The sequence below is a fragment of the Paroedura picta genome, chromosome 4 (assembly GCF_049243985.1).
Source record: "Paroedura picta isolate Pp20150507F chromosome 4, Ppicta_v3.0, whole genome shotgun sequence".
NCBI classification, from domain to species: Eukaryota; Metazoa; Chordata; class Lepidosauria; order Squamata; family Gekkonidae; genus Paroedura; species Paroedura picta.
This window is the reverse complement of record NC_135372.1, coordinates 69298352-69325722: the sequence shown is the minus strand read 5'-3', so window position 1 is coordinate 69325722 and position 27371 is coordinate 69298352. Positions and strand designations below refer to the sequence as shown.

At 44.2% G+C, this 27371-nt stretch overlaps 1 protein-coding gene across 5 annotated transcripts; it reads left to right on the top strand.

The window, feature by feature from the left end:
* The first annotated feature begins 2091 nt into the window (after positions 1-2091).
* LHX8 (LIM homeobox 8) lies at positions 2092-23524 on the top strand. 5 transcript variants are annotated; one of them, XM_077333312.1, is made up of 9 exons: positions 2092-2248; positions 4210-4311; positions 4631-4795; positions 8812-8933; positions 15567-15787; positions 16625-16728; positions 20830-20925; positions 21392-21575; positions 23070-23524. In XM_077333312.1, the coding sequence occupies exons 2-9, from the start codon at positions 4222-4224 to the stop codon at positions 23144-23146; spliced, it is 1059 nt and encodes a 352-aa protein (XP_077189427.1). In that variant the 5' UTR covers positions 2092-2248; positions 4210-4221; the 3' UTR covers positions 23147-23524. The 5 variants fall into 5 exon arrangements, 4 of the variants coding, with proteins under 4 accessions (XP_077189427.1, XP_077189425.1, XP_077189428.1 ...); XM_077333310.1 differs by lacking the exon at positions 2092-2248 and adding an exon at positions 2512-2642; XM_077333311.1 differs by lacking the exon at positions 2092-2248 and adding an exon at positions 2649-3187.
* Positions 23525-27371: the final 3847 nt, after the last annotated feature.

Below are 27371 nucleotides of genomic sequence, written 5' to 3'. Positions count from 1 at the left end.
ACGGTTGCCCGACGGTTCTTTGGGAGCTGCGGAGTCGGCGGCCTGTGCCCAGCAGTGGAGCGGGCAGGGTCACTGCAGCGCCCTTCCTTACTCTTCTTACCCGCCCAGCCCCTTCAGGCCGAGTGCCGCCAGAACTTCCGTGGGACTGGGAGAGATCCACAGCCAGGGCGCTGCGGGGTCGACGTGGGAGACGATGATGGAGACAGACTGGGGCAGCAGAGGAGCCGTCCTGAAGTGCGAGAGCCGGGAGCCCGGCGGGGAAGCCCTTGGAGCCACAGTCTCACGAGCGTGTAGAAGGGCCACACCGCACGCCTGCCACTGCACCGCCCGGAACGGGGGCTCCATGCATGCTGGGCAGTGCTGCAGAGGAGATCCGGACCCTCCCTTCCTTAGGCCACGGGGCACCCACGCACGCCGCAAAGCCTGGAGAACGGCGGCCATTCCGGGGCTGGCCAGGAGAAGCCGGCATCCAGAAGCCCGCCCTTTCTGCGGCATGCCCGAGAAGTCGTGCCTCCAGGAAGGCCAAAGGGCGAGCTCTCCCAAAAGAGGCTCCTGTCCTCGGAGGCCGGCCTGGGTCCTTCCCTGCCCGGGGGAATAGCGCTCTAGCCCCCCAGCGCCGCGGTGACCGGAGCATGCAGGCTTGCCGTGTGAGTGCGGCTGCCCCGGGCCGCAGCCCCGCCTGAGCGGTAGTTCGCTGCACTCCGCGATCCCCACCCCACCCCCCGCCGACGACGAGGTTCGGATGTCCTGGAGCGGCTGTCTCGGCCGCTCTGACTTCCTGGCTACCGCAATCGACTAGGGCCAGCAACGGCGACAGCCACCTCTCCCCCCTCCCCCCCCCGCAAAGCTCAGGCTCCGAGAAGGAGCCGCATAGGGTTACCCTCTGAAGGGTAAGCATAGGGTAAGCCCAAAGGGAGAAAAACAGCCTGCTTCGGCCACTGGACATGGGCAGCAGCGGGGCAGCCACCAGAGACAGAATTTACGCGTGAGAAAGCGGGGAGGCGGGTGGTCTGGAGACAAATGTAACATTATCATTTGCGAGTAAACAAGCATAGATCGAAAGAAACCCACTTACTTTGAAGTTACAAGTCCCGTAGATCTGAGTCGGGCCTAACTTCCCAGGCAAGCATTGAGGGCAACAGCCAATGAAGACGGTCGGGTTTGCCAGGAACTGGGCAGTCATGTGCAACGTTCCTCCGACGCGCCACGGACTAGATTTCGACTGGAGTCGCTCGGCATAAGGTTGCATTGTAAGCCCACTGGACGCAGCGAGACTTACTTCCCCGTAAACATGGACATGATCGAATGGCATGGCTGCAGTCCTAGGAGCCAGCCTGATTCAAAGCGAGTAAACACGCTTAGTTTAGGACAGGCCCCGGAGAATCCAGGACAGGACGGTCCAATTGATCAACTCCCAAGAGCACCAGGGCAAAAGAGCCTGGCCCAGCTTTCGATCCCGTTTCCCTGGCACCTTGAGAGAGGAGACAGCGCAAAGAAAAATAAAGGTTGCCCGGCGTGTTGCACGCGGATCAGATCGCCTCCCAGGCTTTTCTGGGAGATCTCCTTCGCGCGTCGGATGGATGTCCCACTCCCGGGGTCTGAAATCAGCGGCGGGCGGGGGTTACTGGCCAGCGATTCTTGAGGTTTCAGGAATGTGCCCTGGCCTGTCAAGGGCCCATCAGCCACGCAAACTGTGCGCGGGGGTGGAATTTGGCAGGCAGCGGGTTTCTGGCCCAAGCCGTCTGCATTCAGCCCACTGTCCGTTCCCCACCCCAAATGTGCCCCGAGTTCGTTAACTGCGGGCTGGACTCTTTTCAAACCCAATTTCTCACATTCGGCTGCCCGCCTGCTTTAGGGGCCGCTCGTTCGTGAATGAGGACGTTTTGGGGGTTTCAATTGTCATTTAATTCACAGCATCACGTCAAGAGCCGTCTAAAGGAAAGCGCCGGCTCGCCTAGCCCCTGGCGGTCGAAGCGAAGCCCCCTGTCTATCCTGCACGGCAGGGAATCCCGCGGGGCTTCGGACTGCCGGGGAAGCTGTGCAGGTTGGCTGGGCCAGGAGGAAGGAGAGAAGGGCCGGGTCGGGGAAGAAGGACCAGTGACGCGGCTCGTCCAGAGTTAGCAAGCGGCATACCCTCGGCTTGCTCTTAAGCAGCAAAGAAGAGGAAAGCCCTCCGCGTCCCGCGCGTAAATTGGCTTGTAGCGATAAAGATCTGAACTTGGACAGAAGGCGGGTTTTACACAAGGAGGTGAGGCTGCCAGAGCCAGCCAAGAGGCTCTCTTCCCCCCCCCTCCCGCGCCCGGGTCCTTTGCGAGGTTCCACCCACTTGAAAACAAAACTTTCTTCCCCTCAAGGGGCTGACAGCAGTGGAGTCGGCAAGGGAGCCCGGGCAGGAGCCGCTGGCGAGCGGAGCGCGGCAGAGGCCTCGGCGGAGGAGGGGACGCGAGCAGGGGCGGGGGGCTCGCGGCTTTTTCGCGCGGGGGTGGCGTGGCGTGGCGTGGCGAGGGGGGCGCCGTCCTTCCCGGAGTTGGTTATGTGAGCGGAGCCGCCAGCTCAGGGCCATGTATTGGAAGAGCACCCAGATGTTTGTGTGTAAGCTCGACGACAAGGACGTGCCGACGCTTCGCATCGCGCCCGAGAAGGTGAGCGGCTCCTTCCCGCCGGGCCTGGCGCCTGCTCCTTTGGCCCCGCAGATCGCTCGCCTATTTCGCGGGCCGAACCGGACCGGGGATCCCAATTCGCCGCACTTAAAACTGCCGTCGTCCGCTTTACCCCGGAGCAGTTCCATTAGCGCCACGCGGGCTTCTCCGGGCCCAGAGGCTTGTTGATCGCCGGAGACCCCCTTCCCCGGGCGGCCTGTCAAGCAGCGGGCCCGGACTGGCGCCCATTGACCGGGAGAGGGCAAAGGCGACCGCCGGCACCGCACTTCGGCCACCGGAGGAGACTGTCTCCCGGGCGGGGGCAAAGGGAGCGAGCCGATCAGCCCGGAGGGCGGAAGACCCCGGCGCGCCTTCAGCCTCTTGCTCGGGAGTAGACCCTCTCCCGCTCAGGCCGGCGGAGGATGGCGGTGGGGCCCGACTCCTCGGGGGGATGAAGGCGGGCATGTAAGCGCGTCTCTGGGCGATCAACAAGCCGGGGTCCGGATCCACGCAGCCCGCGCGGTCGCTCTCGATGGGACTACTCCGGGGTAAGTGCCTCTTCCGCCCAACGCATCGAACACGCGGCTCGTGGTGAGGTGCGGCGCTCCGAGAAGGGCTGTGGCGCTCCGGCGGGGGGGGCGGCCGGGCGAGGCAGGCCCACTCCCCGCTCCTGGCACCGGAGCCCACGAAAAACAGCCCAACCAAGGCCGGCCCGTCCTTCCGGGGCCCTCCCCTTGCCGCCGCTACTGCCGTCGGAGCGCTCCGTCCCCCTCGGCTCCTGCGGAGAGAGACAGGGCAGCGCAAAAGGCCCGCGGCGAGCGGCTGAGCCTGGAGCCGCGGGCGGGAGCAGAAGGCCTCGCTCGCGCCCCGGGGCTCCTCGCCTCAGCGCCCTCCGGCCGCCCCCCTCCCGGAACGCCCGCCGGAGACCCCTTTGCTGGGATCGAGATTGCTGGAGGGCCCGGAGATGGGCCCGGGGGCCGCTTTGTTCTCCCGTCAGCTCCTTAATGGCGCTCGAGGCGCCCGCCAAGCCAGGGCTTTGCCCCCCGTCCCTCGGCGCTGGCCTCCCCGCCTCTTGCAAGCACCTTCCTTCTCTGTCTCTCTCTTCCCCCCCCCCCCGGCCGAGGGGGCGATTGCTTGTAATGACCCCCAATTAAATTCAGCTGCTTGGCTTTCTCGCCCTCGCCTCCCAATAATCCTCGAGTCGAGCAGCACCTCCGCGCTTGTTGACGCGGCTCGAGAATTTAAGTGGCAATTTGCACCTCCGCGGCCCGGAGCTGGAAGTGACTGGCGAGCCCTAATTGCGGCGAGCCGCTCGATGGCCGCGCAAGCTGAGGCATTTTCATTCAAATCGCGCCCGGCACGAGCGCCGGGCGGGCTTCTTGGGCCGCCGCCGCGCAATTAGAGCTCAAGGGCCCCATTCGAGCGCTTGGCCTCGGGGCCGCCTTCGCCCTCTAATTGCCCTCGTTTAGCTGGAGGGTCGCGAGCCTCGCCCGGCGGCGGGGAGTCCCCGCCTCACTTCTCCCCCGAGTTGGGCTCGCTCAGCAGCTCCTCGTCTGGTCTTTCTCCACAGTTCCCGGCGCTCATGGCTGAGGAGTGCGGGCGAGCAACGGGACCTGCCGCCGCCGCCGCCGCGACTGCCAGGCGGAGGAAAAGCGCGGGAGAGCCGGGGCTGGTGAGTGCGAGTGTGCCGCCGGGTCGAGGGAGGGCTCTAGCCGAAGGGGGGGGGGGCGCGTGGCCGGGCGGCCGGGCGGCGCGTTGACCTCAGCTCGACCAGAGTGGACAAAGTGCGGAGGGCGCCGGGGGCGACTCTCTCCGAGCCGCCTTCCCGCAGGCGCCCCCGCCTTTCTTCGCCTGGGTGGGCTCCCCCTGCAATGGCCAGTGGCCCTGCTTCGCCGGCGTGCCAAGCGCGGGGCCTCTGGAGGGGCTCGACGGCGGCGGCAACGGACTGACCAGGCGGCGCGTGGCTGCCGGCCTCTCTTTCTCCCCTGCAGGTGAGCCCCGAGGCGGCCGGAGACGAGGATTCCTGCTCTTCGTCAGCTCCGCTCTCGCCGTCCTCCTCGCCCCACTCGCTGGCCTCCGGCTCGGGCAGCTGCGCGCCCAGCAAGTGCATCTGCAACAGTTGCGGCCTGGAGATCATCGACAAGTACCTGCTCAAGGTAAGCCGGCCCTTTCGGAGCGCCAGGGCAGCGGCACAAGGTTCAGGCTTCGGAGGCCCCCAGAAAGCTATTAGCGGCCGGGATGGTCTGTACGAAACCTGAGAGGCTACCAAGGTTCGGGCCACAGTGGGGCAGTCTCTGCTCCTGCCGCTTCAAGGGCCTAACAGGGAAGTCACCTTTTGCAATCCATTGGAAGGAAGACAAAGGTGTCCCGGTTACTAGTCCTATGCAGATTTTCAGTGTTGAAGCTGAGCAGGGTAGGGCCCTTTGAAAGATTAACACAAGCCAAGTAGCTGAAACAGCTCAGCAGGAGAAAATGGACTTGGATTTAATAGCTCCTGTCTTCAAATAGAGCCTCTGAAACAGCAAATGAGTAGAACTCTTTTTATCCCACTTTGCTTCTTTAAAAGATGTTTTAGGACAGATTCTGCTAATTGAATGCATTTAGTGTATGATAAGTGAAAAGTTAAAATGCACCCGAACTCAGTTCTTTTAAAAATGTTTGGTTTAATGAGTAACTTTAAAAAGCTAGTTTCTAACATATGTCTTAATAAGGGGAAACCTATACAACAACTACTATTAGCTGAAATAATTCCTGAATGTGCATAAAAACAGTTTTATTGATTGTGCCGTTAACTCTGGACCAATAAATCTCAAGGTTACAAATATTTAGACTTTCTCTTGGTTTGTTTGATACCCCCAACAAATTAAAAGTGGAGAGGAAGCTGTTTTCTGCCATGATGGAATAGGTAAGGAGTGTCCAGCATATTGTTGAGATTTGATAAGACTGCTGGGTACAAAAGATTTCGGGGCTGTACAAAAGGCTGTTGAGATGGAGAAGCAGTGGCTGTTCTCCCACTGAAATAATAACTAAGCTCTACCTGTATCAGAATTGACATATTCCTTGCAAGGTGGAGACTGAAAGTAGAGGTGGGGTCCTTGTATTAGGGTCCTTGTATTAGAGCAGAAGGCTAATTTGTTGTTTTCCCTATTATAGGCATAACCTTCTTTCTTATTTAGCAGGCTCTAATAGTACTCTTTTAGGAAAATCCTAGGTATTGTCTTGGCCCAGGCTATGGGAAGTTTATTCTCCACTTAGTGCCATGAAATCTAAAGTTTTTATTTGCTTGTTTTGTGCTCATTGGGGAAAGTTGTTTCTAACCTTGTTTGTGGTATTACTGTTTATTCAGTTGGTTTTTAATTTAGTTTCTTCATTGTTGAAAAGGAGTGATTGCCATTGCTATTTATTCTTATTTTAATACTTGTACTACATGTGGGGTATGTAACGAAGGAAATATAAGTGGAAGTGTTATCCTGTGTTGTTCTTGTTGAAAAGTATGCCAATATGTGTCAGAAATGCAGTGACTTCCCAGTAGCTAGTATAGGCTGGATTTTGGACTTGGGCATTCTAATGCAAATTATTTGGCGAGTTCTTAGAAAATCAAATGTCCATTAACTGTAACTCATTAAATATTTGGGAAATACTTGAATTTCATAATTATAGTATGTGGAAGCTGATTATTTGTCAACTGAAGTACTATTTCTGCAGTAAATACCGAAGGTTTTCAAGACTTTCAACTCTAATGGAAGGTTTTTGTTAAAGCAAGGGCTACATGAACAGCATATAAATGAAAGGTAGTAGTAAAAGATAGAACAGTGCTGTTGGATTTATCTGTTTTGAACATCAAGAGAGTGGCTGTTCCACAGATGAAAGGATAAAGCTGTAATTTTGTGAAGATGTGTTCCTTTTCAGTCTGAAGTACTTGATTCTACAGGGATGGGCCTTAAATCCAGATCAATTAACAAAGCAAAACTGAGTATTGTAGCCTTTTCTAGCTAGCAAATGATAGCTCATTGTGCATATATAAAATTGCAAGAGATTTTTAAGCCAGTTCAAGCAACTTAATTGTAGCTTTTTTTGTGGATCTGTAAAATTTCAAGAAATTTTGAAGCAATGGTGAAAATTTGGAGTTAGGGAATTTAAATATATGTAACTGATCTTCCTCCAACAATTCATATTTATGGAATTTAAAAGTATATAAATACCTTAAAAGTATAAATACCTGCAAGAAAACTACTAGCATATTTGGTGAGTTTGCTTCATAAAATTGAGAACGCTATATTCCTCAATTCAGGTGGTATATATATTTTTAAATAATGTTATGGATTAAATTAGTTGTTTTAAAGAAACTATCAAAATATTTCAGATCTACAACAAAAATTGATACAACAATAACACCTTTAAAACCAACAACGATTTATTCAAGGCCTGAGCTGTCATGTGCAGGCATACTTCCTCAGACACAGTTTTTGTTGTGGTACTTCAGAACAACACAGCTACCCACTTGAATCCATTTTAGATCTATAATATACACAGGAATTATCTAATGTTGTAGACTGTCCTGTGTAAGAATTTGAATTCTATCTGTTGTGAAATTGTGATCTAGAGCTTTATTGTTTAGGTGGTTTTAGTGGACAAGATTGCAATTTGAAAAATGTGTTTTTAAAAAAGTGAGCTGCACCTACCTAACCTTTGCTCATTACCAGTGATGTGGGACTAATGTGGGCTAGTATTATTTATTGTGACTTACCTTAACCCAGCATCTGATTTTGCTGTTTTTGACATTTGTTTTTCAAATGAAACAGTCTTGCTCTTTATCAAATAAGATATTAAATTCTAAAAGATCTACTCCAAAAGTAACTGGCATTAGATAATGGAATCCTGAAAAAATTGCTTGTTGGCAAATGCTTCAAGCACAATGATCTGATATCTACAATTCAGCTGAAGATGTAGGAAAATGCCACTTTTCTTATACTATAGTAGATGTTCAGTACCTTGTTCTGCTTAAAACTCTCAGCTTGTATAATTTTGCTGTCCTGTTTTGCCAGGGTATATCTCAATTACACCTCGAACACATTTTCAAAAAATTAATTGTTCTAGTATTTTAAAGAACTGCTTACTGAAATTATTGACATTGTTCAGAACATTGTTTTATTTATGAGAAACTATACCTGTGCTCTTTTGTTTGAAGGCCTCATTAATTCATTCTCATCATACCTTGGAATACTAAGATAGACTTGGTTGCAGTTAGGGAAGACCTTTCTTTGCCTAAAACCCTGGAAAACTGCTGTCATTAAGAGTAAATAGATGGAAAATGGTTTGATTTAATGTAAGGAAGATTCATATATTTGTATTGGCTCATTCTTAAACACCAATGTACAATTTTTGGTGGAGTTCTTTGAGTACAAATTCAGGAGTGTAATTTAAACCTAAAAGCAATCTCAGGGGCCCTGATCAGGATTATGTTCACAGTGGGAACAAGTGTGGTGTAATGGTTAGAGTGCAAGAACAGGATCTGGAAGATCTAGGTTTGAATCCTTCCTCTGTCATGAGAACCTCCTGCTTTATATTGAGTACCCAGCTTACTCGGGGGTAAATGGTAATGACTGGGGAAGGCACTGGCAAACCACCCTGTATTGAGTCTGCCAAGAAAACGCTAGAGGGAGTCACCCCAAGGGTCAGACATGACTCGGTGCTTGCACAGGGGATACCTTTACCTTTACCTTTAAGTAAAAGAAATAGTACTGGGAAAGGGGGGTGGAAATGGCCCCCTCTGTAATAATCCCTGTTTAAGAAGGAATCATAGAAACAAAGTACCCCCCCAAGTCTTTAAATAAACCCCACTGTATGTATATGTCACAATTCTATACCCTGTCTTATTCATATTGTAGTTTGTTTTAAGACCAAGTTCCTTTTGACTTACTCCTTTTCGGCTTGCTGTGGAAAATGTATTATATTTATATACCACCCTCTCTGAAGGCTCAGGGCAGGTTACATAAAACGAGAATTTTGTTATCCTAATCAGAGTTTACCCTAATCCTTATCAGAGAATTTTGTTTATCCTAAATTATTGAATCTACAGTTTGGATGTCTTACATTAATGGGGATTTCTTTTTTTAAAGGCTGTTTCTGTATATAAATCACCAAAGTGTACATTTTCTTACTTTGTCCACAGGTAAATGATTTGTGCTGGCATGTGCGCTGTCTCTCTTGCAGCGTTTGCAGAACCTCTCTAGGAAGACACACCAGTTGCTACATCAAAGACAAAGACATTTTCTGCAAACTTGATTATTTCAGGTATGCTATCAATTTCTAAAGCGTGATATTAGCATTGTGCGATTTTAGTACGGACTGCTGAAACTTTCAGCGTATTATAGATGCTGATAATCTATCATCACTGTATTGTGTTCAGCTGAATGCTTGTTCAATAATGTGCTACACTGAAACAAATGTCATGCAGACAGGTGTGGAACTGAGGTTCAAAACAGAAATTAGGTAAGAATTCCCAGAGAGGCTAAAAGAGGCAGTGGTTTGCCTGCTGCTGGGGGAAAAAATATCTGGACTGTGAGAACCCGACAACTACCAACCTGTATCACACCTAGAGTTCTGGGGAAAATGATTGAAAAGGCTGTCACAGACCAATTCTTATCATACCTTGGCAGATGGAAGAAGCTTCAGTCCTAGATCCATTCCAGTCCGGTTTCTGGGCTGGCCATGGGGTAGAAACATCGCTAGTTGGACCGAGGCTTGCTTGTATTATTAGATCTTTCAACAGCATTCAGCACAATTGGCCATGAGTTTCTAGGTCATTGCCTCACTGATTCTGGAATTCAGGGGACAGCCCTTCAGTGGCTGATCTCCTTTCCCCAGGGTTGCAGAGGGGTAGCACTAGGAGAAAGATCTTCAAGCTGCCACCAACTCACATGTGGAGTCTTACAAGGAGCAGTTCTCCCTCCAATCCTATTTAACATCTTCATACACCCTCCTGCCCAACTGGTATGGAAGTTCAGGCTGGGTTATTACCAATATAAGGATGATACCCAGATCTTCTTCCTGACCGCCCTGATTCTCCCTCAAAAGCATTAGCCAGCTGCCTGCAAGCAGTGACAAGATGGCTCAAGCGGAGTCATCTGAAGCTCAGTCCTTCAAAGATGGAGGTCCTGGGGCTGGGCAGAAAGGGTCCAAGTGAGGAAGCATGTCTGGACAGAGTACAACCTGGACAGAGTACAACTATCAGTGGCTCACTGCACCAGGAACTTGGGTGTGATCCTGGATGCTTCCCTCTCCATGGTGGCTCAGGTCACAAGAGTAGCACGGCTGGCCTTCTACCACCTTGCCAAGCCAAACTACTAGTGCCCTACTTGGCCCCAAAACACCTAGCCACAGTGATCCACATGATGGTCACCTTCAGGCTAGACTTCTGCAACTCACTCTATGCAGGCCTACCCTTACCTTTGATCCAGAAACTGCAACTGGTCTAGAATGCGGCAGCCAGGTCCTCACATCAAAATAATGGTGGTCCCACATCTGGCCTATCCTCCAACAGTTGTGATAGCTACCATTCAAATTCCGGATCAGGCTTAAGTTCTTGGTAATTACCTTGAAGGCCATGTGCCATCTGGACCCAGTGTACCTGAAGGACCACCTCTCTGCCTACACCCCTCCAAAGACCCCTGTGCTCTGCCACCTCCAACCAGCATAATTTGTTTGCAGGCCAGGGATCACTAGCTGGTTTGTTTGACCTCAACCAGGGCCAGAGCCTTTTTTGTCCTGGCCCCCACCTGGTGGAATGAGCTCCTCCACCAGGCATTTGGTTGAGGTCCAAACCAAACAACACCTACAGGGCCCCTAATCCTCCCTCCCTTGAACCTGTGCGACAGATATGACCAACCATGGGCCTATTAGATTGTTTGCTGTTAGAACATTATTCTTTGTTTGTTGTTGTTCATATTGTTAACTTTATTATTTTATAATCAATCAGTTTAATGTATTCTGTTACATTCTATGTGAATGAGCTTTAGGGGAGGGCAAATGCATTTTCACAAATCAAAAACTAACCCTTCCTACAAATACTGTTTTTAGGGGAAAGGACCAGAGAATAGGGTTACTGTTTCCTCCCAGCCAATAACCAGTTTTAGTTGGCAAAAATATGATACTTCATAATTGCTGTTGCACATTAATAGATCTGTGTCTTACCTATTTGGCCTTTTGCTGTGAATTTAGATGCACACACATTTCTCATGGGGACCAAACCCTACAAAGAACATCTGAGAGACTTTGGAATGTTTGACCTGAAGAAGAGGAGGTTGAGAAGAGGGGATATGATTGCTCTTTATATATATTTGAAAGGTTGTCACTTGGACCCATTATGCACGGGGGTTTTAGCGCACATTCGGGGTGGAATGGCGGCGACTAAAATCACGGATAACGCACGGAGCCGGCTGCAACCGGCTGCAGCTTCGGTGCATGCCGCCGAAAAAGCCGCGTCAGTGAAACGCGGAAGAAAGCGCAGCTTCCGGGTGAGCGGGGCGCAACCAGAAGCGGCGCCCGGATCGGCGCGTGCATAATCGGTTACTCTGGGTTTTGCCGCCGTCGCGCCCCGCCCCGTGTATAACCGGTATGCGTCGCGTCTTCCCCCTCCGCGTTTTCCATGTGACCCGAAATCGCCGTTTCGGCGGCCGTGCATAATGGGCCTTGGAGGGTGGCAGGAGGCAGTTCCTGTTGTCCTTCCTTCTCATAAGGTGGCCAAAAGTATTTGAGTTTCATCTTCAGGATCTGGCCTTCTAAGGAGCAGTCAGGGCTGATCTCCTCTAGGACTGACTGGTTTGTTCGCCTTGCAGTCCAAGGGATTCGCAAGAGTCTTCTCCAGCACCAGAATTCAAAAGCCTCAATTCTTTGATGCTCGGCCTCCCTTATGGTCCAACTTTCACAGCCATACATTGCAACTGGGAATACCATAGCCTTGACTAAAGGCACTTTTGTTGGCAGAGTGATGTCTCTGCTTTTTAGGATGCTATCTAGATTTGCCATAGCTTTCCTCACCAGGAGCAAGCGTCTTTTAATTTCTTTGCTGCAGTCCCCATCTGCAGTGATCTTTGAGCCCAGGGAAATAAAATTTGTCTCTATCTCCATTTCTTCCCCATCTATTTGCCAGGAATTGAGAGGGCCGGATGCCATGATCTTTGTTTTCTTGATGAGTTCAAGCCAACTTTTGCACTCTCCTCCTTCACCCACATCAACAGGCTCTTTAGTTCCTCTTCACTTTCTGCCATTAAAGTGGTATCATCTGCATATCTGAGGTTGTTGATATTTCTCCCTGCAATCTTGATCCCAATTTGTGACTCCTCTAATCCCGCCTTTCTCATGATGTGCTCTGCATACAAGTTAAATAGGCAAGACTGTAAGGCCAATGTCATGTGGTTTTTATGAAATGTGTTTTTACCATGAGGCTGAGGGAAACTGCGGATCAGATTTTGCTTATACCCATCAGCCAAGGCGGAACAAGGGAAGACTAGGAAGGTTAGGATATGGCCTCCTACAAAGGCTTATGGTTTCCTTTCTCCTTTAGTTTTACCCAGCTAGGCACAGTCAGATCATATCAAGAAGCAGCTTTGTTAATATGTACTAGCAGAAAAGAAAAAGATACATTTGTGTTGTTTTTTTTCACTTCTCCTATATTTTGTTCTGTTCTTTTCGTGATCTGTCATAAATGTATCCCCACTTCTAATTCCTCCCCTTGTTATATTTTTTCCATCCTGCTTGGCAACTTAAAATGTATTTAATAGTAATAGTACAGAAGCAAACCTCTGTTGATATTATGAATAGGAGTTAATATTTCCCAATAATCTATTAAAGGAATAGTAAGAGAATGTTTCCACCACCACCCTTCTCACCCATAAGATGCATGAAAATAAATGTTAATCTGCCTCACTGGTCACAAATGAGAAACAGAAGTTAGAATTTATTTACTTTATATCCTTCCTTTATCCCCAAGGGGAATCCAAGGCAATATTCATAGTTCTTCTCTCAACAGCTATTCTCACAACAACCCTACGAGATAGGTTAGATTGAGAACATGTGACTGCCATGAGTGGGGATTTGAACCTGCATTTTGCATATTCTAATCCAACCACACAACCTTAGTTTCAATAGCAAATAGCCTGGAGTCCAGAGATTGTCTGGGCCAAGCTATTTCAGTTCCTTTAAATTTTGGCACTGGAATTTGTGTGATTACCCTGAAGCTGGTGGCCCAGTTTTGATTTTCCTAGTTTTATTTTTTTTTGGTGAATTATGCCTTCCACAAGTGGGAATTTATTATAGAATCTTGCTAGCAGCCAGCCAAGTGATTTGTTATGTTACAGTATGTGGTTTGGAAGAGGGTCCAGTGGGGGAGGGCCCAGACTGAATCTTTGTCTGGGGGTCCAAGGTGGTTCAAGGCAGCAGTCATTTAATGATGTCTTCCCATTCATTTAAGTGGTATGAGGATTGTTCTCTTCCCAGATTAAAGCAGAAATAGCATCAGATGGTTTTCTTCGTCTGCTCTGTGTAATTGTTAGGTGTAAGTGGCTCTAAGTTATGCCCCTGAGAACCGAGGATTGTTCTCTTCCCAGATTAAAGCAAAATAGCATCAGATGGTTTTCTTCGTCTGCTCTGTGTAATTGTTAGGTGTAAGTGGCTCTAAGTTATGCCCCTGAGAACCTGGAACATGGCTACTGCCAGGCACTTGCACCTCCACTCAGTGGATATTGCATGAAAAAAGACCAAACAGAGCCAAATTATCCAAGTCTCCTTTGAAACCGATTGTCACTTGCAGCTTTTAAATGTCCTGTAGTGAAGGGCATGGCTTTGGAAGATACATGGCCTAAGTAGCCAAAGTTCTTTATACTCTAGGCTGAAGTAAAGCACAGTGTATTGGAAGTATACTGGTGTCTGCATCTGTTGCTCATTTTCACTAGTGATATCATACTCTAGTTGTTTTACAGCTTTGGAAGTGGAATTCTGTGGCTGCTTTTTCCTACATATTGGGAGGTTGTGATTCATGTCCTCCCACATTACCTGCTCAGTATATATAGAACACTCCCTGTGCAGTTAGGCTTGTAACCACGTTGTGAGTGACAGGGTAAGCAATTACTAGATTTGAGTTCTTAGCTGTTTAATTGGTTTATAGGTATTTGGGGAAACCAGAGTTCTGCTTTCTTGTGAAATGTAAATGGCAGTATTTTTACCTTCTAAATTAAGGGATGGAAAAATACTGTGACATCTGGTAGTTGTTGTCAGTGCTATTGGACATACCTCTTATATCTGCTTTTGTACACATTTTTTTCTCCTTAGGCAGCCCTCCTTTCCCAATTCCTCCTTGATTATGAAGACTGCATATTTCTGGTCCTTGTCCAATGGTAGCATTAATATCATGTTAGTGTATAAGCATAATTCTAACCCAGGGATATGCAGCTTTCTCTGACTGCTGAGGGAGAAAAACAGTGTTTACACATGAAGCTATGTTTCAGCAAACAAAATGGGTAGAGTAGACCTCAGACTCAGTTGGCAAGTGCAGGAGACATTAATTAGCATAAACTATGCCTATTGTTGTTTCTCGTTCTTTTGACCCTAGTGGCTTGAATGGTTAGATAGAGAATCAGTCCTGAGAGCTGGGCAAGATGGTCTAGCTTGCTGCTCTCTGGCACAAGTGTCTAGTAGTTGCCTACTCCTGCTCTTACCTATTTCAAGGAGGTTATATATTTTAATTTATTATTTGAATTTATAGACCACCTTCTCAGCTGAAGCAGATTCAGGGCAGAGAACATATGCAGTTAAAGTAACATTTTTTTAAAAGTCTTATGATTGAAAGGACATAATTGAACCTTTTGTAAGTGTGTTCGGCTGGAACAGTCACACTATTGGCTAATATTCTTCTGTTTTTAATTTAAAATCTCAATGTTTTAATTTTATAAATTGTTTTTAAGTCTTACTATTTGGTTTCTCTTACCTCTGAAGTGGTAGTACTCTGCTTCAGAAGTAAAGTTCTTCTTTCTGTACTTTTCCTGTTACGTTGGCAGTGGAACAGTACAGAAGATAAGTGCTTTACTGCCATTTCAGAGGTAAGTGCAAAAGTATCTTTGTCAAGTGATTGTCACTTATGGGCATAGCATACCTATGACCTGCCACCCTAAAAGCATAATGAACTTGCCATTGTCTAAAGCTCAGAACAAAATACTGGAAATATGATCTATGAGCTGGTTAATCATTAGTGAGACATAAAGTTATGATGCTCAGTAAGAGATGACTACAAAATCTTGTGCATGATGCTCACTTAGGAACTGACTCTATTTCACTTTACAGAGTACCAAATGTCACAGTTTTTAGTTCATTTGCCCTGATTTCTGATGTGAATAAATGAACTGGTGCCAAAACAAGTGTGTAGTGTGAAAAGAATATTCAATAAAAGGTCTCTTCAAGGTTTTGGACAATATCGCTATTTATGTTTAAGTGACTGTTCAGTTTATTTAGGATTCTAGTCTAATAAACATGACAATGTAAGTGTTTCCTAGGCAGAAAAATGGTATAAAATTTAGTTTCAGTCATCCAGTTATCAATACTGTCTCATTTAATGTTGCATAATACAATATGGCTCCAATATTGATTAACAAATACCTCAGAGCAGCTTGCCTATATTACATAATTTCTATTATGTTTCCTGCAAGTAGTTCTGGGAGACATAAGGAGTCACATATCAAAAGTATAAAAATTTACTGCAAGGCAAGCAATTCTCTCATATGTGTATAGTAAAGAAAGCAATTAAAGTAAAGAAAGCAACTATCGCATGTTCACTAAGAACATGAGTGCTTACTATGCAAATGTAACTTCATAATCGGAGTGGCAATGAGACCACTAATGGCTTCTGTGGTGGTTTTACCTTCTTGGTTATTGTAGGAGGTATGGCACCCGTTGTTCTCGCTGTGGCAGGCACATCCATTCTACCGACTGGGTCCGGAGGGCTAAAGGAAATGTGTACCACTTGGCATGCTTTGCCTGCTTCTCATGCAAAAGGCAGCTTTCCACAGGAGAAGAGTTTGCTTTGGTTGAAGAGAAAGTCCTCTGTCGTGTACATTATGACTGCATGCTGGATAATCTGAAAAGAGAAGTAGAAAACGGTAATTCTATTTTTTTCTGTTACTTTGTTCTGTTATATGCCTTCCCTAGATTCAAGAAAGTAAACTTATCCTTTAATTGATGTGAGAACAAATTACATGTTAAAGTGGTATAATTTTAATACAGTTTCAGTCAAATAGCCTAAAGGCTGCCTATAGCACCGAAGGATGCATTGAAGAGAATTGTTTCTCTTTCCCATTTCTCTGCATGAGTAAAGTGTTCTCCCTTGGCTGTTTCAGGCCTGTTTCGTATGCAAGGGCACGGCTTTAGGTTTCTGCTTAGTAAATTGTCGCTTATATTTTCTGCCTCAGCAGTATGATTCCAAGGAATAGGCATATTGGCTGTTAAATTGACCTAGCTATACTAGTTGTGGTAACATTTATTTGAGCAGATTAGAATTAATAACTTTAAGTCCCCCTCTTTGAATTTTTAAAAAAAGAGGCATATGTGCCAGAGGTAGAATTTACTATTCACATGAATGGAGCATTTGTCCCTATGATCTGTCACTATTATTCCCTGCCAAGCAAAATTGCTTGCAGTTCTGCATGCACTGTACTTCTATTTTGAAACTAATTGAAACTTTTTCATAGTGATTAAAATGATTATTTTTAAATCTGAAACACTTGTGGTCAGAATTTTCTTTAATTACATCTCCAGTGATGTGATCTTGGCCATTAGTGACCAGATTCCAAATGTATGCTATTAGTTTCAAAATAATGTTTGTTTAAATATTTAACTATAATCTGAATAACAGGGAAAGTATTTTAGCATAATGTATGCAATTGACTGATGTTGGTGCTAGCTGTCCTTGGACTTGGTGGTCTTCTTTTTAATTTCAGGAAATGGTATTAGTGTAGAAGGTGCTTTGTTAACAGAACAAGATGTTAATCATCCAAAACCAGCAAAAAGAGCTCGGACCAGTTTCACAGCAGATCAGCTGCAGGTAGAGGCCCTGGCATAGTACAGTGCTATAAATGAAGATGGTTGTGGGGTGGAGGAGGGGGGAATAAATAAGAGCATAAGAATTTTATACTTTATATATAACTTTAGAATTCTGTTAACATGATTTGGATATAAAGAAAGAATGATCTGCCTTCTGGACTATTTCTCTTGGTATCAAGATGCAGCATGTTTCTGGATTATTTTTGTGAATTCTAGACATTTCATATGAAACAATAATTTTTCAGGCTTTTTACATTTAATTTCCCTGAAGGCAGCTGGTAATCCTGTAAAGTGAAAATGTAAATGCTGATCTGTTTTGACTACTTGCTGAAATTCATTAAATCAGACATTTACATCATCACTAAACATAATTACAATAGGAGACTAAATAGTTTCAGGCCTATGTAATATGAAGAGAGAAAATGTGCAGAAAATACCTTTGCAGGAAACATAAGGTTTCACCATCTTAAATTTCCTCATTGATGCTGCAGCAGGAGACAACTGGCTCTCTGGTTCTTCAGTGTGAATAAAGTATCCGTTTCCTATTGGCACAATGGTAGTCTTGTCAAAATGGTCTTAGGCACTGCACTTGGATGGACTCTTAACTATTCTAATGCCACCCTTTTGTTGCTAAAAGGATGGCTTACTGCTGCCTAAATATATGCACTGCTCTGTTCCAGGGTTCTTCCACACAGAGTTCAATCACTACTATATTTTGCTGCAGTTTAAATATCCTACACTTTAAAAAATATCTGGCCCAACATTTCTTCTGACTTGGCTATGTAGGCCCAATTTTCTTTTAGTAAACATTTCTTCTCCTTTAAATAATCAGTTGGCTGACATATTTTAAGACTTTGAGAACAAGGGGAACTTTTTGTTGATAGAATAAAACTTTTATACATTAGCTGAATAAAGGCTTAGAGATGGCTACTTGGAACTTTATGCATCTGATGCAATATGCAAAATATGTAATTTTAGAGTATATTTGAAACTTTATCTACTTTATTGATTTGTATAAAACCAGAATTAGCCTTTAATCCCACCGTTTGAAAAACAGGAGTTCATATGTGTCTTACATACATATCTTACCTATATAAACACCCTGGTGAATTGACCTATGCATACATGGGTTTTCTGATATACGACATGTGGCAAAGTCCTTTAATATACAAAAATAGAATTTCTAAATTGCCATAAGTTTTTAAAGCTGCTGACATCTTTTATGGAACTTGAGTATTCATATAATTTTTCAGTAATCCTCCATACTCTTCCCCCCAACACTTTATTCTACCAATTTTTTTGCTCAAAAGTTTTCAGTATGTAAGAATAACCTTGAGCAAAACAACCATTCTTTCATCACATTGTTTATATGGTTTCACAAACGTACCAGCCTCAGATGTATTTCTGTTCATGCTTACTTGGGAATAAGTGTCATTCTATTAACTGAGGCTTATTTCCAAATAAATAGGTGTATGATTGAGCTGGACAGAAATACAATGCCTTATTTTGGCTTTGTTTTCAATACACAAATTTTGGTATGAGAATTTCATTAGACTCAAGCTGAGTTGAAGGCTGTTTTGCCTGACATTCAATACATCATTCTTGTGCCCCATGGCAATTTTGTCCAGGGATCCCATGACTCAAAACAGTAATTTTTGAGAAGCCTTGGAACTGCTGTGGGAAGGGAAAGGCAGGGAAATCTGCCACCATGAGCATCTTTCTCCTCATTGAATCATAAGACTCAATACAGTATATTAAGGTAACTTAAAAAAACAGGTGTACATAAACTAAGAAACTTAAGGACTCCACAGGGTGATGACAAAAAGGTTGCAAAGAACTTGTTTCTGAAAATATGCTGTTCTATCCTTAGACCTATCCATCTATAACAATATTAATATTGATTAACTGTTGAATTCTTAACCAGGCTCATATGGGGTTGCATCCTGCTTAAAATTTGGACAAGGAAATAATGTTTGCAGATTGCTCCCTCCAACAACAGACCTCAGGTTCCCCCCTCCCCAAGTCATTCCTGCGGTTCCCTGTCCCCCAGGAACAGCATTTTGGAAAGAATTTTGGATTGAAATGGGAGGAGATAAGTGTTCTGTCAGCAGAAATTTTAAGAAGGATTTAAGCATGAAATTTTTGTTCCATAAACAGTGAACTTCTTTATAGCTTTTAACAAGAATTCAAGTACTTTATCTGAAGATACTTTAAAAAGTGTATTTTTTCAGCTAAGTTTCAGTTAAAATATTTATGATTAATAGGGTAAATAATTGAGAGACCCTTCCTTCCTATTAAGAAAGTATTTCTTCAAACATATTATATACTAAGTTAAAACAATTGACTAGACATTTTTAGACAGCCTAAAATGTTGATGAGCCTCTTGTGGCGCAGAGTGGTAAGGCAGCTGTCTGAAAGCTTTGCCCATAAGGCTGGGAGTTCAATCCCAGCAGCCGGCTCAAGGTTGACTCAGCCTTCCATCCTTCCGAGGTCGGTAAAATGAGTACCCAGCTTGCTGGGGGGTAAACGGTCATGACTGGGGAAGGCACTGGCAAACCACCCCGTATTGAGTCTGCCATGAAAACGCTAGAGGGCGTCACCCCAAGGGTCAGACATGACTCGGTGCTTGCACAGGGGATACCTTTACCTTTACCTTTAAAATGTTAGATTTGTCGAGGAAGAGGTCTGTAATGTTTGCTTCACTTTAGTGGCTGTTTGGGTTTTTTTGGATTTTTTAAAATAGTATTTGAGCAATCCCAATCATAGTATAACATCACAGTAAACTTGCAATTATTTTTGCAAAGTCTGCGTTTAGGATTAATAGTATTGCTGCAACTAGAATGTGTTTTAATTATAAGTAACTCCTCTTTTGGACACCTGTTTCCAAATGCCCCCACAAGACTTAATCTTTTTGCAAAAGGATTCCAGGATCATTCTTGGTCTACAAATTGGATAGGACCATTCAGATGCCTGGTCTGAAGACAATTAGAATTGCATTTCCAAGACTAACAGCTGAAACTACGGCTCATTTTGCACATGTTGGATAATTCACTTTTGAAGCAGTTTAGAAGTAGGTTTTTGTGTTCCACACAGGAAAATCCAGTTGCGAAAGCACATTGAAAGGGCTTATCCAACATGTACGGAATGGTCTGTGAAAAGCTAAACTGTTAGTGTGATATTAAAAATGGCAATTGGGTGAATGCCAGTTTATCAAACTAATATTAAAACTGTTGAAAACCAACATACTTTTCATCAGTCTAGCCTAATTTGTTCTGGGCCGTTTGGAGATTTATATGGCTTGTAATATTGCTAGGGATAGCAGAAGTTACATTAGTAGCACTATGCTGAATTGACTTCTATAACTCAGGGGTAGTCAACCTGCAAACGCTGGCAGGGGCTCATGGGAACTGTAGTCCATTAACATCTGGAGGACCACAGGTTGACTACCCCTGCTATAACTGACAGTCTTTTCAGAAGTAAGTTCTACTTTATTCAATGGGGCTTACTCCTAGAAATGTGTTATTAGTAGTGAAGACTAATTCACAGTGAAAGTAGGGTCAAGGGCCCAATTATTAAAAGCGGCAGTCAATTATTAAAATCTTTTCCCAGTAGTATTTGCTTCTTTTTAGCATGTCTTTCACCATTTATATATTGTATGAATATGCCCTCGCATGGTGAAAACTGGTATGAACACAAGTTTTTAAATGGCTTTCTTTCACAAATATTGCAAAGAGTGCATCAACAGTCTTGGTGTGTTGAGGGGCAGGGTAAAGACTAGTTCTTGCCATACAATGGTGCCTTCAAACAAAACATTAATAATGCACAGATATAGCCAAGCTGTCTCACAAAGAGGTCATCACATAAATCTCAGATGAGTGAGTCAAACCATATTTCATTTTTTAATTATAGTAGTCTATCCAGCACTCTGTTTAACCAGGCTGTTGGATGTTCTTAACCTACCTTGCTGTGTTCAGACACCTTTAATGCAGACAGTATGTTCCTCAAAACTGCTGTTGGAATTTGCAGTATGACTGCATCTTGTTATCTATGCAGTCTTTACCAATACATCTGAAATTTAAAAAAAACTTCTTGCGTTTTTCAGGTAATGCAAGCACAATTTGCTCAGGACAACAATCCCGATGCACAAACACTCCAAAAACTGGCAGAAAGAACAGGCTTGAGCAGGCGTGTGATTCAGGTAACTGTACTGCAGTTACTTCACAAGTACCATGAGCAAAGCTCCTCAGTTACATGAAGTTCTCAAGAACAGTTTGAATATTAATCTATAGCTAGTAAAGGGTTTTATGTAATACTAGACATGGTCTTAAAACATAGACTTTTTTTTCTCCCATCAACTATTTTCACATCACTAAAGGAACATGATCTAGGGTGCTCTTGCATGTGCCAGCAGCAGTATGAGTCATAATTTATCCATAGTGGACTGCGAAAGCCTACATAGAATTTCCCAGATGTGTCAGTCACACAAATCAGTGTATACAGATGACTTGGGCTACCTGGTGTCAGTCAAAGCACAAACACAAAATAGTTTCACTGGCACTGATATGCCACACCAATGCTACTTCTGCTTAAATATTTTGTTGCTTGGTATATAATTCAATGTCTGATAAAGAATGCTGTTGGAATGTTTTGTCTTCCTTTTTCAGGTGTGGTTTCAAAACTGCAGGGCACGCCACAAGAAACATGTGAGCCCCAATCATTCATCCAGTACACCTGTTACAACAGTCCAGCCTTCTAGGCTTTCTCCACCAATGTTAGAAGAAATGGCATATTCAGCATATGTACCACAGGATGGGACAATGTTAACTGCCCTACATAGTTATATGGATGGTAGGTATAATGGCTTGCTATAATGTAAAACAAGTGAAATGTATTTCTTTGCTCAGTGATGCAGCCCAAACTATGTCTGTTATAGAATCCATCCTTGTTTTTTTCTCTGTATGTATTGCCCCTTTGGTTGTAGAGATACTTGAGCAATATCTGCTAATGATTCAAAGCACCCCCCCACCTTACAATATAACAATTGTCTGAAAATTTCATGTTTTAAGTTTTTTTGTAGGATGTGTGAAAGTATCCATAAATTGTGGATATTTTCCATGTATTGCAGTAATTTAGGAATGAAATCTGTGCAAGGGGGTGGTATCATGTGGAAATAATCATACTACCTCCTGAAGCTCAATTGAGATGGCAACCTCATAAGGTTCTTTCTATGTGGAACTGCCATTCCTAGTTATGAGACTCGTATCAGAAATGAGCACCATAATGCTAGAACCCAACTTTCCCCATAATAAATGTTCTGTCCTACATATATTTCAAAACAAATGTTCTCACACCATTTTGTACTTTAATTTTCACTATAATACATACGTTTCACTAATACAGATCAATAATACTTTTTCCTTGAGCTCTCTTGCCTGTCCTTACCTAGATAGAAACAAGAGTTCCTCAAAGGTTTTTGTGAGAAAATGTGGCTAACCAGTCAGCTCACATAAGCACATTCTTATTATAATGGGTCTACAAATACAATGCACATTTAGTATACAGTTCATAAACCCATCTATCATTTTATGAAATGTTTTATTTTGGTGAGCTGGGGCGGGGGTCTTTTGGAAAATGTCCTTTGCTTTAAAATAACACTTGTTAAACTGTTAATGCAGTTGTTTATGTCCAGGAACAGGAATTCCTGATGACAGATATTATATTATTTGCCCTTAATTGTCAGGGTTTTCAACTCCAGGTATCTTCTTATGCCTCATTTAAATCATGAATGATGACACTTGTACACACTCTACATCTTATTAGATCTTTCAGACTACAACCCAAAATAAGTTTCTGAAATTTCATGTTCTTTATTGCATTTCTTATATTAAAATTGCAATCAGATCGTCATAATTAAAATAATTGTTACATTAAATTTTAAAATCCCATTGTATAGATAAAAGATACTAATTCTAGATCAGAACGATTTCCATTGCTGTATGGCTTTCATCCTTCTAACCAAGTTTATTAAGAGGGCTTTGTCTGTTGATGCACATGTTTGCTTAGTCATATATTCTATTGACTACATGAAGGACATCTTTAATGTTCTTATTAAATCATGAGTGCTGCATTTCTAAGTTAGATGAGGCATGCCGAATGCCTTATTAATAGTGTAGTCATTGTAAGCTAAACTGTACATGTCATTGTAGAAGTTGAAGAAGTATCTTCATATGCTGGTGCAGCCTCCTGTACTCCAGCCATATTGGTATGGTTTAATTTTTTCTTCACAAGTATTATTTTTCTACTTCTAATCAAGCTGACCAGCAAATCTTTCTATTTTTGTAGCTCACTCACCTTCTGCTCTTGGACTCCAGCCTTTGCTACCCCATTCAATGACACAACTACCAATAAGCCACAGTTAATTCATTCATTTCAGGGACAATGGGACTAAGGAGGTACTGTTGAGTTGCCTATTGTGTTCTAGTTAATCCTTTAAAAATTGCATCCAAAGCATTTGAAGACAGTTTTGTTTCCCAAGTATGTAAGTATAGTTGGCCTGCAAGACACTTTTATGGCTTTTCCATAAATATGTTTACAGACTTATTAAAAAGAAACACATTTTTGTATTGTCTGGAAGTAGTTGATTAGTTATGTGTTTGTTAATTTATTTTATCATCAAAAGAGCACTTTGCCTAAAAGACAGGACTGACAAGTGTACAAAACGTTTACAATTCTTTGTGAAATTGTAGTTCATCATTAGTTTGTATCTGTAAGTTATTGCTATTAAAGTATTATCTGTATTTGAGTTAATGCAGCCTATACTTTGAAGCTTATGTCTGTGAGCTGGCAAAAACTACAGTTGCCAGTGTTCTTCAAATGACCTAAATAAAATCTTTTGTTGTAGCATGCCAAGCAAACACACTATTGTGTTTATAGTATGGTTGTGAGTATTTATAAGGGTTGTCATTCTTATAATAGTTTATTTATGAGAACCACCCATAAAACATGAAATATAATATAAAATGTAAAGTAAAGGTAAAGGTATCCCCTGTGCAAGCACCGAGTCATGTCTGACCCTTGGGGTGACGCCCTCTAGCGTTTTCATGGCAGACTCAATACGGGGTGGTTTGCCAGTGCCTTCCCCAGTCATTACCGTTTACCCCCCAGCAGCAAGCTGGGTCCTCATTTTACCGACCTCGGAAGGATGGAAGGCTGAGTCAACCTTGAGCCGGCTGCTGGGATTGAACTCCCAGCCTCATGGGCAAAGCTTTCAGACAGCTGCCTTACCACTCTGCGCCACAAGAGGCTCTAATATAAAATATATATCACATTAAAATTAAAATGATTTAAAACCACTCACTCCATGGAGGGAGGTGGAAAACAGGAGGAGGGAGATCCAATCTGATTTCTTCTGCTGGATTCAACCATGAATTTGGTGGAGGAGTTCTATCTTGTAGGCCCTGTGGAACTTTCTGAGTTCCATCAGGGCCCTGGTTTCTCTGGGGAGCTCATTCCACCTAGTGAATTTGTTTAGGGCTTAGGATCACCAACCATTTGGTATTTTCTGATCAAAGAGCTCTCTATAGCAGTGGTCCCCAACCCCCGGTCCAGGGACCGGGACCGGTCCGTGGATCAGCTGCTACCAGGCCGCGGCTCCTCCTCCTCGTCCTCCCCAGCTGCTGCCTTGGGGGCTGCCTTGCACTCTGCCACCAGCTCTCCAGTGGCCACCATGGCTGGGGTTCCCCCTCAGCATGGTACTGCATAGCTGCTGCTGGCAGTGCCTCCCAGCAGACAGCGAGAAGTCAGGGGCACCGGTAGGAAAGCAAGTGGAGCCAGGGGCTCAGGTGGCAGCAACGTCCCTCGGCAAAAGACACCCCCCCAGGCCTCAGTAAAACTGTCAAGCGTTGACTGGTCCCCGGTGAGAAAAAGGTTGGGGACCACTGCTCTATAGGATATAATGGAGGGATGGGGGCATCCTCTTCAGGAGCCCCTAGAGGTGGACCCATTGGACCAATCACTCTGAAATTTGGAGGGGAGTCAGGGGAGTGCCTCCTGGAGCTACCTCAAACCCCAACCCCCCATATCCCAGGAAAGGTGGAAATACCAAAATATGCATTATAGTCTAGGCACTTTCATGGCACTTTCAAGGGTGCCGAAGCCCAGGCAGCTGGATGGGGGTCCTTAGTGATTGTACTTTGATTTGGAGGAAAGAATTGTTCCTGACTGTGGGTGAGAAAACTTTAAAGAGGCATTCTTCATGTTTAAATTGTGTGTGGGGATTTTTTTTCCTGCTTTGCCTGCATAAATGAATGCCTATTTGCTTAAAAAAACAACATCCCCGGGAGAGGGAGGCGGCTGTGAGGGCGGGACATTGGAGGCTGAGATAGCGCTTCTTTGCGTCCATACATTTCTTTAGGGTGTGGCTTGCTGGTGGCTCCTGTAGCTCTCGCTTTTTAGGTGGGGGAATCCACTTGTGCAATTCCCCATCCAATGATTTAAAATGTGTGATGTAACTACTGGTTTGCTGCTTGGATGCTCGATGTTGGCATTGTCATACAGAACACCAAAAATGTAGCTGTTTGATAAGGTAAGCATTTTACTACATTTAACGGCTGTGGAATGGCCTTCATTTTTAATCTCTTCCTACTGGATTAGGTTATTCCACTATATATTTCATGCATTACAGTTTCTGTGATATATCCCTACTAAACAAATCAAGGCAATCTTTACATAAAGAAGATCAGGTCACTCTGATAGAAAGATTCCCTAAATTATGTACAGTTGAACTTGAGTACACTAATGGTTTGATTGCACTTAAGAAGATGGAGATATCTTCATGGTTCTGTATGTATTTTTGCATCCACAGTCACCAGCCTTTGGGGGTAAAGAGTGAGGGACATTACAACACTGTTTCAGACAACTAATAGTACTGTTGTCAGATCCCCCAAAGGGGGAGGGCAACTAAGGAAAAGTCAGGCAAGTCATGGGCTTACATCTTCAAGCTGGGTCTGGGAAATGGTGGGGCAGACAGAATATTCTTTTGTCACCCCTAGGTAATTTTCAGTCGTACTTTGCCTATTGTCAGGGAAAATAAGCCACTTCCTGTTTAGTGGGAGGAGGAAGTAATGGCTCTTAGGTAAAGACTGTAGGATGGGGAGAACCTATGCTAAGTCACACCGCAGTCTTACATCACTAGCAATTTTTCTTCTCTGATAGCTTGTATAATTGGACCAAAAAAGTGAAAGAGTGAAAAGTATAACTTTCTCAATAATTCGTGATATATGGCTAGCCAATTACCTCCTTGAGTAATTTTTATTTCGAAGCTGCATCTTAGAATTCTTTTTAGGCTGTGTACTAATATTGGCTTTCTTGAAAGCTGAAGATGGTATGTAAAGTTTTCCTGTCTTGTGAAACACAAAGCTGAATTTACCAGATCAGGTTGTGGCTAGAGCCTCATAACTTAACCGCTTGGAACTCTGAAGACAGTATTTGTTTTTCTGCACCAATTCACTCAAAGCAACCTCCTAAAAAGGTATTCACCTGATTAAAGAAACTGTATTTGGGTGATTATACACCACTTTAAAATGATACAAGCAGAATTCACCCTGGAAAGTGTCCACGTGCTTGTCATAGCTGGTATAGTATTTTCTTCCCAGGTGAGAAGAAAAGGATACTATCCTTCTGAAAAATTTTAAAAACAAATTTTTCTGCACAGCTAACTCCTTTTTATACCTAATTCATTTCTGCATTAGATTTAGTTATATTTCAGAAGCATTTTTGTTCTGGTTTTAAACACCCTTTCCCCCATGTTTCTAGTCTTTAAAATGTTACCTACAGTTTTTATATTTATAAATATAATGAATATGAATACAATTAATTTTAACAGTTGATTTTAAGTATGGTCCTAGTTCAATACTGAAGTTCTGTTATGTCCACCTAATGGAGAATCATGCTGGAGAAGAATCTTGTGAGTCCCTTGGATTGCAAGGAGAACAAACCAGTCAGTCCTAGAGGAGATCAGCCTGACTGCTCCTTAGAAGGCCAGATTCGGAAGATGAAATTCAAATACTTTGGCCACCTCATGAGAAGGAAGGACTTCCTGGAGAAGAGCCTAATGCTGGGAGCAATTGAGGGCAAAAGGACTACAGAGAATGAGGTGGCTGGATGGAGTCACTGAAGCAGTCGTCGGTGCAAGCTTAAATAGACTCTAGGGAATGGTAGAGGACAGGAAGGCCTGGAGGATCATTGTCCATGGGGTCACAATGGGTAGGACGCAACTTTGCAACTAACAACAACAACAATGGAGAGTAGAGCAGTGTACATTCTCCATACAACAAATGCAGGAAAAGCCACATTGGATTAGGCCAATGTGCTATCTAGTCCAGCATGCTTAACACTTTAAAAGTGCTTGAAATGCCTATGCTGGCACTTGAGAAATGGTCTGACACATACCAGGGCCCTCACTGGCTTGCAGCCTACTCTAATGTCTAAGGCAGAGCTGCAGGGAAATCTATATAGGTGAAATATATCCTCACCAGCTTTCAGCCTGCTGGTCATCAGAGTTGGCATAGAAAGAAGCCCATGACAGGTGCCATAGTTGAATGGGATACCTGGTTTTGCCTTTGGAGTTTCCCTTTGGCCTTTATT